We start from the raw sequence: 14,380 nt of genomic DNA, 5'->3' as shown, positions 1-14,380 counted from the left end.
TGCATGCAACGACACGAGTGCAGCATTTCCACCAGCCTTGAGAAGTTCGGCATGGATGCCACAGATCCCTGGAGCTTTGCCCCATTTCAACTGGTTCACCGCAGCCCGTGTTTCCACAAGCGAAGGTGGACCACAGTTGATTCGAGGGTCAGCAACAGGGATTGTAATACCCTTGATGTCCAACTCGACAGCTGGGGGATTAGCCTGGTACAACCGCTCAAAGTAACCAGCCCAGCGGGCCTTCACTTCAGACTCCTCTGTCAAGAGCCTACCACTCTCTGCTCGAACTGCAGTGCTCCGAGGGATGGGCTTGGATGAACGTAATGCGCGAATTCCCCTGTAAGCGGGACGAGAATCACCTGTCCACAGGTGATGCTCTACCCCCTCAGAGATTCCTTGCATATAGGCCTCCCTGTCCACCCTCAGTGCACGTACAGTTTTACGCCTCAGCTCCCTGAACAGCTCAGCTCTGCCATTCAGCCTGGCCCTGCGACTCTGGTCAATGGTATCCAGTGTCCGTTGAGAGACAAAATTCTTCTTTGCCCTGCGGTGAGCTCCAAGACATCCACCGGCAACATCAAGGACGGTGGTCATGAAGGATGCTCCACAACTCTTCAGGACCCCCCAAAGCACCCAGACCCCCCAAGTGTCCACTCAGCCTGTTCGCAAACTCCTCAGCTACTCTCTCATCCCTGAGCTTGGCAACATCTAGCCTAGGCTGGGATGGTACCATTCTCCAGGATTTAAGGTGCAGCTTTAGAGTTGCTACAACAAGCCTGTGGTCAGTATTGAGGAACTGCGCACTCCGGTCGACCCTGCAGTTCTGGATCATCCTCCAACGACCGTCAATGAGGACATGGTCAATCTCCTTTGCCACACCGCCAGCGTTGGAATACCAAGTCCAGCGATGAGCTTGTGGGCGCTGAAACCATGAACCAGCCACCCTAAGTCCATGACTTCTTGCAAAGTCAAGGAACTTAGTGCTATTCTGGTTCATAGTTCCTGACCCATGGGGACCAACACACACCTCATAACCATCCCTATCAGTTCCAGTCGATGCATTGAAATCCCCCAAGACTAGAAGTGTATCTCGTCTGGGGCAGTGATCAACCACAGACTCGAGTGTGGCGTAGAATGCGTCCTTCACGGTGAGATCACTCGCCTCAGTCGGAGCATAAACAGAGACCAGGGAAATGACACCTAAGGAGTGACGAATCCTTAATCTCATAATACACTCGTTGACCGGTGTTACCTCAATTATCATTGGGGTCAGCTTATTGGACACAGCTACAGCAACTCCTTGGGTATGGTAACCATCAGAGCGACCAGACCAATAGTAGGTGTAACCACCCACCATTATCTCGCCGCAATCCGGTCTCCGAACCTCAGAAGAGCTGCAATCCCGATGTCCAAACGCTTGAGCTCAGATGATAACAGAGACAGGTGATCATCCTCTCTTAGGGATAGGACATTCCAGGCACCCACCCGAAGGGACCGCCTCAGGTTAACCCAAGGAGACCGCCATCTGGTGGACGACACCTCAGCACCACTCCGACACACTTTCCCGCAATCTGACCCAGGGATGTTACCCCATGGTTTCCCTCCTATCATCAAAGATTGGGGGTCCCGAAGGCTTTGCCCGAATCCCGTCATCCGGTGAGCTGCCCTGCGAAGGGAAGCTGCACAGGAGGTACTCCCACAGAGTGGGTTTTCAGATTTTTTTGCGTTTTTGCGTTTTGCGGAATGAAGGGTTTTACGGTGGCCGGAGTGCAAATCCTGCCGCCAACCTCCTAATAAGAAGTAACCCAACTGCAGGAAGACGTCTGCAGACACAGTTGGGCACTAGATATGGATGGCCATTGGCTCACAAGGAGCTCCTCCGCCCTTTGACAGGTTTTGTTTTTAATCCTGCTGGGTGTCCATATCCAAACACCCCCCTCACCAGAAAACCTGGTGGGGGAGACGGTTTAGTCGCCGACAACCCGACCATGGAACAGGTTAGTACAGGTTTACATGGTACCTGTAGCAGGTCACAGATCGAACCTGACCTGACTATAATGACAGTGCAGTGACTTATTACACCAACATTGGTTTATCCTGGTGTTGGCTTAGCGGTTGGGGTGGTGGCTTGGGATCCTAGGGTCCTGAGTTCAAGCCCTTTGTTACCGTTAAATTAACACCAGGGGGTTGACTCAGCCTGTCATCCTTCCGCGGTCGGTGAAATGAGTACCAGTGTAGCAACCAAAAAAGGTTGCACATAAAGTGAAGGGGTATCAACGGATTGATTAAATCTGGAATTGGTGTGGTGGAGGCATGATGGGCCTAATGGCCTCCTCATGCGCCTTAATTCCTTGTAAACATCCTAAAAAGCATTCAGCATTTGTAAAGTAGAAATATCAGCAAGGGGTGGGGGATATGACATCACACAAACACACACAAACATTTTTAGGCCATTTTCCCCTGCTCGAGCAGGGGTTAGCATTGCGGGTCCCATGACAATCTTCCATCATTGTTCCCTTTTTGAGGCAATGTTGTTTCTGGCTGGATGTCCTTCCTGACAACAGCCCTATGCAGGGATATGGTGTACCTATTCTAAAACGGGGCACACACCAGGATGTGGATATGACACAATCTCATATTATTTGAAATTTGTCTGAAAATATAATAAAACATCTTTTGTGTCAAATGAACATATAAACAGAGTTTCAACACTGTGATCAATGAAGCTTCATGATTATTATCTATAATCCTTATCAAATGGACAAAAACCAAGCCCACATCCACTTCTTTACATAAAATCCAAAATAGCTAAGCACATAAGATTTAATTGCGATACAAGGTTGTGCTGCAAAATCAACGTTTCCCTTACAGATTTTGTTAAAGGTCCCATGTAATTCAAGTTTCTGGTTATTTATCTATTAACTTGACCTTCCTAGTGAAGAAATCACCCATGTGTCTTTTTTAAAATCAACAATGGGATAATTAGACCAATATTTCGAACATTTGTAGTGCTTTTCACAACTTGCTATGCCCAGCATCTCAAAAAAGTGGAGTTCAGCGAACCGCAGGTCACGTGACCGTTGACGTCATCTCCAGAATGCGACTCGCTCAGAATCGATTGATGAGATGTCGCGCGCCGTATAAAGTACGTACAAATGCATTGTGCACATGTGTTTACTATCTCACTGATCGTCTTAATTCCTGTGATTGTTTCGCGAAAGTTTTTAAGAGTTTTAGCCTTACTTTCGAAAATGCCTGCAAGATGTATTGTAGCAGGATGCAGCAATACATCCATAGACGGTGTAAGCCTTCATGTATTCCCGAAAGATGAGTATTTTCGGAGAATATGGACATCTAAAGTGAAGCTGACGAGGGGAAACTGGAAAGGCCCCAGCGACACGAGCGTCATTTGCAGCGCCCACTTCGAAGACAGTGACTTTGATCACGGGTTCTATTCGCTGTTCAGTTTGAAGAAGTTGAGGAGGCTGAAACCTGATGCAGTACCCATCATCAAAAGCAATGTCATCCGATAAATCCGTCGTCCGTCCGACTAGTCCGATAAATCTGACGTGCTGTAGCTTTCTTTTATTATTCTCTTTGCTTCATCGTTTTCTACTGGCACTACATGAGGACGGTAGGAATAAAATAAATAAAAATGCAACAGAACGTCAAATTTATCGGACTACTCCAGACAATTGTGTTGCTTGGTGTGCTCTGCACACAAGTTTTCATCGTATCCGGACAGCGAGATTGCTTCGTTTTAGGCGCGGAGATATAAGGCCGATGACATGGGCTGGCCCTGCTTGCGATTCATTTGCCATGAAGCAACATGCCCGCTGCGCTGCGCTGGTCACGTCACCTCACTAAAATATTTCTGATATCGAGCAGTATGCAAGTAGAATTTACATTATTGAATTACGAAAAGGATTTCGTCCAACCAGTTGTTATTGTGGTCTTCCTTCGATGTCCTCCCGATCATCATGAACTCCAGGAATTTAATCACCAGTTTCCTCTGCTTGTCCTGCTTCGGGCTCGAACTGGTAAGGTCGTATTCCATTTCCAGCTGCCTGAATGTCACCTACCGTGACTACATTATCCGACAATTTTCCATCTGACTCAGACCAAAATCCTTCATTTCTCTCACACTCACTGTCGCTACCAGACAAATCAAGATCCATGTCATCCATTATTCAAAACCAAATGTTTGATTTTTTTAAAGCAGAAATGAACGAAGCGTTTGAGTCGATCAATCGAATGTGGAAACACACAGAAAGCCAATACAATCACGTAGACCACCAACCCGAGTAATTTCCGTGCAGCCTTTGTTGTTCTGGAGATAACATCATGTGGGTTACGTGTCGTTCAGTAGATTTCGGCAGAATTTTTAGGGGCATTCCCTAAGAGGTTTGTTTTTTAATTTTACATTTTACAGAACGAGTATTGTGAAAAAAACATTGTCAGATCAGAAATCATGATGAAAAACTCCTATAGGACATATATATATATATATATATATATATATATATATATATATATATATATATATATATATATATATATATATATATATATATATATATGCAATTTCAGTACTTTTGTGCGTCATGGGACCTTTAAATCGAACTGGTTTCCTTGTGTAATCTGAATGGCTTATGACAAAAAATCATTATGCAATTTAAACATGGCTCGTGTTAAGAAGATGGACGGGGAAGGATGTTAGGTTTGATTTATTGATTGGATCTTCACATTTCTCACAATAATGAGGAGAAAGCAAGAGAGGTGGCAGCAAGAAACAAGGAAAGTACTTGTATATGGGTTGTGTAATTGATCGGGATTTGCACACTTTTTAGAATGCAACAACACCAAGTGATATCTTCTACTTTACCAGTAGTTTCAAGCTTAGCAGAAAAAAACGTTTTATTGTATGGTATTGCTTGTCATATTATGACTTAGCTTAAATTTCTATAAAATGTATTTTTTCCCCCTCATCAAAGCAAAATCATATTGGCTAAGCAACATTCAAATATTACTTGAATTAAAAAATATATACATTTCAAAGACAAATTAGCCTGCATTCAAAAACTTGGCCTTGTGCCGTTGTTTGTGTGTGAAATTAATAAGTGGAGAAACAAATAGTCACAGCATCAGTGCGTTAGTGCATGAAGTGAAAGAAGCAAGAAATTTCAAGCATCACCTTGTAAAAGGTTCACAACTGCTTCTCAACAGAGAGAGAAGAACATGGTAGTTCTCTCCTTCACATCTTCCCAGAGCCTCGTGGTAAAGGTAAGATAACAAACCAACACCCTGGGGAAAAAATAACAACATGACATGGAGCAAATGCTGAAAGTAGGTGGAATGGCAAATGACATGTGGGGAGGGAGAGAAATGATAAATGCTATTTCAAGATATTGGGAGTCCTTGCTTAACGCATCGAATGCATTCCCACAAAGTTGTGTTTTGCAAAAAAGAGCAAATGGAATTTATTTTTCCCATAAGAACAATGTTACATCGGAGGGATGTGATCCTGACCAAACATTTTTCGGACATAATGACATTAAAAAACAAAAGTATAAATACAGTGACCCCTCCAATATCATGGGGGGGGGTAGGTTCCTGTAAAATGCCACAATAGTTAAAACCACGATCATGGAAACCAAGGACCAATGGCAAGGGGGGGGGGGGGTTTCGGTTCCTGGACTTCAAGAAAATATTGAGGAAGATCGACAGCAGACAGAAATAAACACGTTAATATTGTTACGGCTGTGGAAATTCGCAGAACACCATAAAGGTCCTTAGTTAGTTATGCCGATAAGTCTGTGTTCAGTTAGATTTCCCCACCGTTGTTTAATGGGATTTATTCGTGTCACAGGGCTGTGAATCTTCAGATAGCCGTTATTCTTTACTATCATTATTTTGGACCACCACCACCAACATCGCTCTCAAATAACCGCTTCAGACCCACCGTCCTTCCACTACCACAACCACACACACCTCTCAACAAACCATGGCATCCTGATCACCTTAACCACACCACCGCGTTTCCACCTCGGCACACGGTTGCTTGAGGCCTAGCCTTTGTCGAGGGAAAGCAGGCGGCCCCCGTTCCCCCCCCCCTCCTCCGGATGAATGGCCCCACCACGGTGAATTCCGCCCGGCATGTGGAAGAAGACAGCCACAGCGGCGAGGGAGCGCCCCCGATTTGGCGGGAAAACGCTTCGTTCTGGAAGATTCTCGCATGTTCTGGAAGGAGGGCAGGGCAAGAGCGGAGGGGCGGGGCGTGAGTAATAAAAAGGGCGAACGGAGCGTTTGTTCTCTCTCTCGGGCGTTCGTTCTCTCTCTCTCTCGGTGGTTGCTTGAGTTGTCGCGGCCGCTGGACGCCGCAGAAGGACCTGGGCTGCTTCTGCCGGAGCTGGGTGAAGATCGGGGCTCGTGTCCGAGTGGGGAGCTGGGAGCAGCCAGTCGGCGGAGGTCCGGGCGTCGCGAAAGAGACACGAGCTGGAGGAGCAGCCTTACCTGCTGTGTCGCGCAAACCGTGCGTTCGTGTCGAGAGAGCCGGAGAGAGCTCGCCAGCCGCTGAGCAGGGCCTGGGCTCAACCGCGGCTACGCTAGCCGCCGTGGGGAAGGAGCATCGCGGGTCGCTAAAGCCAGTGACCACGAGGGTGCAGGTAACCTGCAACGGTCTCGTGGGACTCGTTCGGTCTGCCAAGTCCCACGCCATAAAGACCCAATAGGTCCAGTCTGACCCCATTGCCTTTGATGGAGGTCTTTCCTGCTTTTCTTTGAACGAATGTTGTGGCGCCGTGTCTTGCGAAGTAAAACTGTGTAAGTGATGCCATTGATAATTGCTTATAGTCGGTTGTAGTATTTTTACCTTGCTCATGTCTTGTCCCCCTTCCCTCATCGACTACATGATTGTTTGTATATGTGCATCTGTGTAGTTAATAAATGTGCTTGTGTGAATGTTAACCCATTCGTCACGTCATTTTTCCCCCATTGAAATGCCATCTTGTATTGCGGAATATTAGTTGGTTTTTAAATAACCGATAAATAGAATCGGGTCCGGCGAGGTCTGGCGATAATACCCGCTCGGTTATCCCAGAACGGAACGGACCGCTTAAGCGGTTCGTGTCCAAGAAGGCCTTCGCCGAGGTACGGTCCCTCGGTAGGTTACCTGCGCGGGTACTTAGGTATATTGATATTTGGCGATTGACCCTATTTCGCGCGGGTAGAATACGGACTGGGCCCTGGTGGGATTAAAAACCCACCCGTGACTGGTTTCTGGCGTTGTTGCAGAAAATCACGACTGAATTGCTCGTTCGGTGGGCAAACAACCGCTATTAGTTAACGCGGTCGTTCGCACGCCGGGCGAGTGGAAATTCGTAACAATATTGAAGTAAACACGTAAATATGTATATAAAGCATGCTAACATTGAAATAAACATGAACATCGAATAAATACGAGATAAATTTTAAAAAACACAAGACTTTTACCTTTTAAATTTATTGCAAAACAGCAAAGTGGGTGAGGGTAAACATATTACCTCATTCATACTGTACTCTGCTGTAAATAGAAAACAAAAGACAGCGTGGAGATGATGATGCTAGAGGGGGGAGGATGAAGATTAGAAAGATGTGGATGTAGAACGTGCGATGGCTGTTGGATCAGCAGGAGCACGATGAAGTCACCTGCTGCACTGCCATATATACGAAGGGTAAAATGATTCGTAGCCACCTTGATCCAGAGATCTTCCCTGCTTGGATAGGAAGGTACCAGATGTCATCCTCTTCCAAAATAATCCGATCTCAGCGTTAAAAACCTGCTCCAGCATAAATCCCTATGCCTCAATTTGTTCCATGAGCCATGGTTGAACTGGAGCCTTTGGGTCCCAGGTGCCTCGTAGAAACGTTGGTAAACCTTCAAAGGTTTCTCCCATAAATTGGTCCACTCAAAGTCCACTCAAAAGGATCTCTGTATGTCTTTTCTTGTTTGATAACGATTCATTATTAAATTTAGCTTTGTTTTCGTATGCTTGTCTAATTACTGCAATTAACGATGTGCGAGAAACAAGAAAAAAGCTCATAATGGGAGGTAATCGTACATGCGGATGCAAACAATGACTCATTTCAACTCGAAAACCGCAACTGGCCGAAATTAAAAACCATGTGAACAAAATTGGAACGCAATAGGTTGCCTGCGATTGGTAGAAACCCACACTATTTGAGGGTTTACTCTACTACAGAACATGAAATAAAAAAACAATAGAATAAATAATAATGAACTTGAATAAACCTACATTATAAGATATCACCAAAGTTTATTTAAATAAAAATATATTCACCAATGGAAGTGGCGGTGGTTGTGTGTCAAGGCCTGGAGATGTCTGGGTGGGACGCCCCTCATGATGGGTTGCGTGTCAAGGCTTGGAGATGTCTGAATGGGACATCTCCAGGCCTTGACATGCAATGCCACCAATCCCCCTCCCCCCCGCCAAAAACATTTTTTTGCTCCCAACCCTGATGACCGAAAAACGAACAAGGAAAGGGAGTGAGTCCTTAACATGCAACCAACTGGACAAATAATTTATATTTAATCCATTATAAATTCAGGTTGTAACACAACAAAATGTGAAAAAGTCAAGATATGTGAATACTTTCTGAAGGCACTGAATCGTGCTATATATCGGTTTTAGCCCCATCGCTCAATGGTGAAAAATCATTTTTAAAAGTCTCGAAATTTTTCAGGGTATACAATAGGTATCAAATGTGTTGGGCAAGAAAGCTTTGTTATAAGTGATTCACAAAGTCGAGACGACGAAGGCAAATGTTCAGCTGATGGCAAAACTGCAATTCTGAAGGTCACTTCCATGTCAAACATTGTTCAATACGTCAGAGACATTGATTTTTTTTATTTATCATGATGTCGTTTGTTTAATGATATACAATGTCTGGTTTTCATTCAATTAGATTTTTATGATGGGACAATAATTAAAATAAATGTTGAAGTTTTCAGCAAAAGTTTGTTCATTAGAGTATAGTACTTCTTTTCAAGTGTGTTAGAGCATTCTTTGTATATATTTTAAACGAGTCAATCCAACCTGTTGCTTCGCTGACAGGAATATTAAGTGAGGGGCGGGGGGGGAGGATGGTGGGGAGAGAGGATTGAGGTGGAGGGAGAGAGGGGAGGGAGGGGAGTGGTGGAGTTGAGGGGGGAGAAAGAGGGGAGAGATAGAGGGGGAGAAAGAGGGGGAGCGAGGAAGGAGCGAGGAGGGAGGGTGGGGGAGCTTGACGGTGATGAGGAATGGGGGAGCTAGGAAGAGGGGAAGAAAGAGGAAAAAAGGGGGGTGGGAAGAGCGAGGAAAAAGGGGGGTGGTGGGGAGAGCAACGCCTCATCAAACATCACTATACACTCTGAGAGGGGGTGGGAGGTGAGGAGGATTGGGGGGATAGGAGGGCGAAAGTGGGGAGGGGGAAGGGGATGTGTGAGAAGAGGGGTTCGGGACTTGCTTTCGGTAGTGGAACTTGTGGAGAAGTGGGGGAGGGGGGATTCACAGGACAAAAAATGGGGTACGTTAAAACAACACACGTGGAGACTGCTGTGAGATTTATGGGGGGGGTGGAGAAAGGAGGGAATTTGGGAGGAGATAAGTGTGAGGGGAGGGGGAGGCAAAGTATAATAATGGGAGGAGAATGTGGTGTGAGGGGAAGGGAAGGCAGCACGAGGGGAAGGGAAGGCAGCACGAGGGGAAGGGAAGGCAGCACGAGGGGAAGGGAAGGCAGCATGAGGGGAAGAGAAGGGAAGATATGGCAGCATGAGGTGAAGAGAATGCAGTGTGAAGGAAAGGGAAGGCAGCGTGACAGGAGAGGAAGGGATGGCAGCATGAGGGGAAGGGAAGGTGGCATGAGGGGTGGGGAAGAGAAGGCAGTGTCTGGGGAGGGGAAGGGTGATAGAATGCACGCAAAAAGAAACTTTTTTTTTTTTTAATCGCAGAGTTCTAAATAAAAAAATTATTACTTTTTATGTTGAAGGCTTCAGTCACAGACTAAATAGTCCTCATCGAGGCCAAGCCTGAATAAAAGAACTGCATTCATAGAAAAGTAAGGAATGAGAGAATAGTCTAAGAGTTTTTGAAGAAGTAAAAAATCTGCTTTTTGAAAACGGGAAGATCATAAGTGTTTGGGAAGACATGAGAAGGTAAAGAGTTCCAGAGTATGGCAATGGAGGGGAAGAAACAAACATCATCACGTCCCACCCTGAGTTCCTAATGGCCATACAATAATCATGTGATGTCGTGGCTTGTCGAGTATTCCTTGGTCTCGCTAATGGTGGAGGTACACAAGCAGCAAGTTCTTGCGAGCAGAAAACGAAGTGATATCTGTAGAAAAGAGAAAGAGCCGGTGATGCGGCATAATTTGAGCGGGTTGAGTTTTGAGGTCACATTGGTGGAGTTGACAGTCGAATAACTTTGGATTCAATTCTGTCCAGTCAGTATGTGGAGCTGGAACTTCCCCAGATGTGAGAGCAGTACTCTACACAAGGACGAATCAATCCTTTATACAGTATAGTTGGAGCAACTGTTCAGAGGAGAAGAATCTTCGACATCTGAACAGGACTCCTAATTTCTTCGAGGCAGACTAGCTATTTGCGTAATGTGTGGATTCCAGGATAAATTTGATGTTAGAGTGATACCTTGTCAGTTTATTGCATCATGTGGTGTAATTGTGGAGCTTTAAAAGGAGATTGAAGAGTTGAGAGGAGAATAAATTGAGTTTTTTAAGCATTAAACTTAACTTGATTACATTTGCCCCACTGAGAGATCTTGTCCAAATCTGAATTTAAAGAGGTGGCTGTGGTGAAACCAGATGTAGATCGAGTGAGGGAAGATGGGGCAGATGGGAAAGACATGGAGGAATATAATGTTGAGTCGTCAGCATACGAGTGCATTTGGTTATTTGTGGAAGAAGGAAGGTCATTGATAAAAAGAAGGAAGAGTGTTGGGGACAGAACTGAACCTTGAGGTACACCGCTGTCGATCGGGAAGGGGGTCGATGTTGAACCATCAACAATTACGGAGAAAGAGCGGTCGGAGAGAAAACTCGATACGAAAGAGTAGAGTGAAGGAGGAAAGCCGAAAGAGGGAAGCTTGGATATCAAACCCCGATACCAAACTCTGTCAAAGGCTTTTGAGGTATCAAGGTCTACAACAAAGGATTCCCCAAAGTCTCTCAAAGAAGAGGCCCAGACATTCGTAATCTAAGAAAGGATATCACCTGTAGATCTTGCCTTGCGAAAGCCGTATTGGTGGTCTGATAGAAGACTGAGATTCAAGATGTTTGAGAAAATGTGAATTGATAAGACATTCAAGACTTTGGAAACAGTAGAAGTCAGAGCAATAGGATGGTAGTTAGAAGGGTTTGAACGATCACCCTTCTTTAAAATAGGTTGCACAAAGGCATATTTCCAGGTAAGAGGAAAAGTTTGGGTTTTTAAACAAAAACAAAACAAACGGGCAAGCATGGGTACAAGTTCTGAAGCATGCATTCCTTCAAGGCACGGGGAGGAATGGCACGTCGGCCTTGCTTATGTCCAGAGAGAGGAGTATTTTTTTGACTGCATGAAAAGAGATTATTGGGAGGGACATAGGATTTAATTGGTGAGGGGAGGGGAGCATCAGAGGGAACTGGAATGTTGGAGTCATCCAGTGTGGAGTTAGAAGAGAAAAGAATCAAAAAAAGTTGCTTTATCGGTCGGAGAGGCAGCGATAGTATCATCGAAATGGAAAAGCGAAGGAAAGGTAGAGCGACAGAAGTTGTTGGAGATACTTTTAGCTTAGGACCAGAAAGAACTATTTGTGGAAAAAGAAGAGAGGTTGTCAGATTTCTTTTGAATAAAGGAATGCTTCACCTCACGAATAACATATTTGCAATGATTTCTGGCAGATATGAAAGCTGAATACGAGTCAGAGGAAGAAGAGTTTTTCCATGTCCGATATGCAGCATCCCTTGCACGAATGGCCACAGAGCAGGAATTATTGAACCAAGAATTGGTAAGAGAGATCGATTTGAAAGAAAGGGGATATAAGCCTCCATTCATGCAACAAAAACCTAAGCTATACGTTCAGCAGAGATAGAGGCACTGCCTGAGGAGAGGCAGTAGTCTTTCCAGGGAAAGTCAGAAAATAAATTTCATAAACCAGTCCAGTCAGAATTATTGAAATGCCAATACTGGCATTTCATCAGAGCAGTCCGAGGAGAAGAGGTGGTGGCAAGTAAAGTGATGTTCACAAGATTGTAGTCAGAAGTACCAATTGGAAGTGAAATTGTGTAGTTGTAATGCAACGGATTGGAAGTGAAGAATAAATCCAAAGTATTGGTAGTGTGGTCATAACGATCTGGGATATGGGTGGGGTGGGTGATAATTTGTTCCAAATCATGAGGAATGGAAATTGTAAGAGCTTCAACTCCCCCAACATCCGTGTGGGAAGATTTCAGCCACTCCCTGTGATGTAAATTGAAGTCTCCGAGATCGAGATGTTCTGCTTGAAGGTGTTCGGATGTCATGGCCTCATGTCAAGAGTTAAAATAATCAAAGAAAGCTTTAAAGTTTGTAGAATTGGGAGAGCAGTAAGTGAAACAGAGAAAGATACTGATGGTCGGGAGACAAATCTTAACCCAGATGACATCAAAGTTTGGAGATTCGAGGTCCATAAGGCATACACAGCAGGCATGTTGATGTTGGAGTAGACACAGACTCCTCCTTTGAAGTGGAATCGTGAGTGAAGGTTGGAGTTCAAAATGTTATAAGAATTAACAAGAACATCTTGTGACAATTGGGTCTCTGATAGAAGCAAAATATTAGGAGAGGAGCTTGCCAGATGATGTTTGACAGATAAGAGGAAAGATTCGAAGAAAGTCCACGAATGTTGGTGAAATGAATTGAAAAAGAGTCACGTTGGTTCAAAAGGCAAGGGTCTTGGGAGGGATGGATACTACTACTGTTTGAGACCCCCCCCCCTCGTTGGCAGAAGAGACAAGTAGGTCACTAGAGATTCTTCACACCCCATGCCGGGAACTAGAGGCCATTACTTTTTGGACTTTATTTTGCTTTCTTCTCCAAAACTACACATAGAATTGCGATAAATCTTGACCACCATCTTCACCACCCATGATGTATTAAAGTTTGTTCACGACATTAAAAAAAAATTGGGGTCGAATGGGTTCTCCGGAAGAGTTGCCCCCCAAAATATGTATTTGCTTTCTTTTCTGAAACTACACACACACAATTTTGATGAAACTTGACCACAACCTTTATCACCCGTGATGTACCAAGGTTTGTTCATGGCATTAAAAAAAGAAATCCATCGGTATTTACTTTCTTCTCCGTTATATATTTTGTGGGTCATCCATGCCTACCAGTGGTTGCTTGGTTATCGTATCTAGCCGCTACCAGGAGTTTTGCCCCGATGTTTAATATCTCTGTGAGGTTCTTTGTCATCATTCCTGGAGCTCCAACTATCAATGGTACAACTTTGGCATTCTTTAGCTTCCAGGATCTTCTCACTTCATTCTTGAGGTCTTGGTGTTTGATCATTTTCTTTCTGCATCGTTTATTCCAAAATCACTGGTATTATCACCTCAATCAGCAATGCCTTCTTCTTTTTTTTTACCCAAGTGTGATATCTGGTCGCAATGTTTTGTTTTTGATGTTCACGCTCGATGGGATCATTAGGTTACATGTGAGTGGTAGGTACTTCCATGTTTTCAGTGATTACTTTTGGTTCATGTTCCCACAAATTTTCTGGAACTGGGACATCAAAGTTTTTGTAGATGTGCCAGTGGATTACATTCTAAACTCTATTGTGTCGTTGTGTGTACAGCTGTTCTGACATGAGCTTTTTGTATGTGTGTGTTCAGTCATTAAGCATCACATATCATTCTCTTTACTAACCCCACCTCCACCCCTCACCTTTCTCTCTCTTTTTTTCATACTCCTTTTCTCTCTCTTTCTACACACACACACACACACACACACACACACACACACACACACACACACACACACACACACACACACACACACACACACACACACACACACACACACACACCCCTCCCTCACCACAGTTTGGTGAGGCAGAGCGCTCCTCACATCGCCCCTCTTCTAGCTTTCCCTCTAGTCTCTGTCTCTGTCTCTGTCTCTGTCTGTCTCTCTCTCCTACCTTCTCTGTAAAATATGTTGATTTAATTGATTCATTACTTTACGTTGTTACCACCCTGTGCACACGAAGAACAAAATGGGGTTAAGCAATTGGTTCACTTTCCTTGTCCCTGTGCTCCGTCTGTCTGTTGACAAACATCAGTTTATGATCGAGGAACAACTTGA

General features: G+C 44.6%; 1 protein-coding gene across 6 annotated transcripts in view; it reads right to left on the bottom strand.

Annotated features, from left to right (window-relative positions):
• TUBGCP6 (tubulin gamma complex component 6) overlaps positions 1-14,380 on the bottom strand; it is a 141,568-nt gene that overhangs the window by 103,013 nt on the left and 24,175 nt on the right. For all 6 annotated transcript variants that reach the window (XM_085894657.1, XM_085894655.1, XM_085894656.1 and 3 more), the window contains one exon: positions 5,195-5,304. In XM_085894657.1, the coding sequence (XP_085750783.1) occupies positions 5,195-5,304 (110 nt within the window). The remainder of the gene's footprint in view (positions 1-5,194; positions 5,305-14,380) is intronic.

The sequence above is a fragment of the Eptatretus burgeri genome, chromosome 9 (assembly GCF_056783735.1).
Source record: "Eptatretus burgeri isolate ZD-2024b chromosome 9, Ebu_testis_v1, whole genome shotgun sequence".
Lineage (NCBI taxonomy): Eukaryota > Metazoa > Chordata > Myxini > Myxiniformes > Myxinidae > Eptatretus > Eptatretus burgeri.
This window is presented reverse-complemented; position numbering and strand designations above follow the sequence as displayed.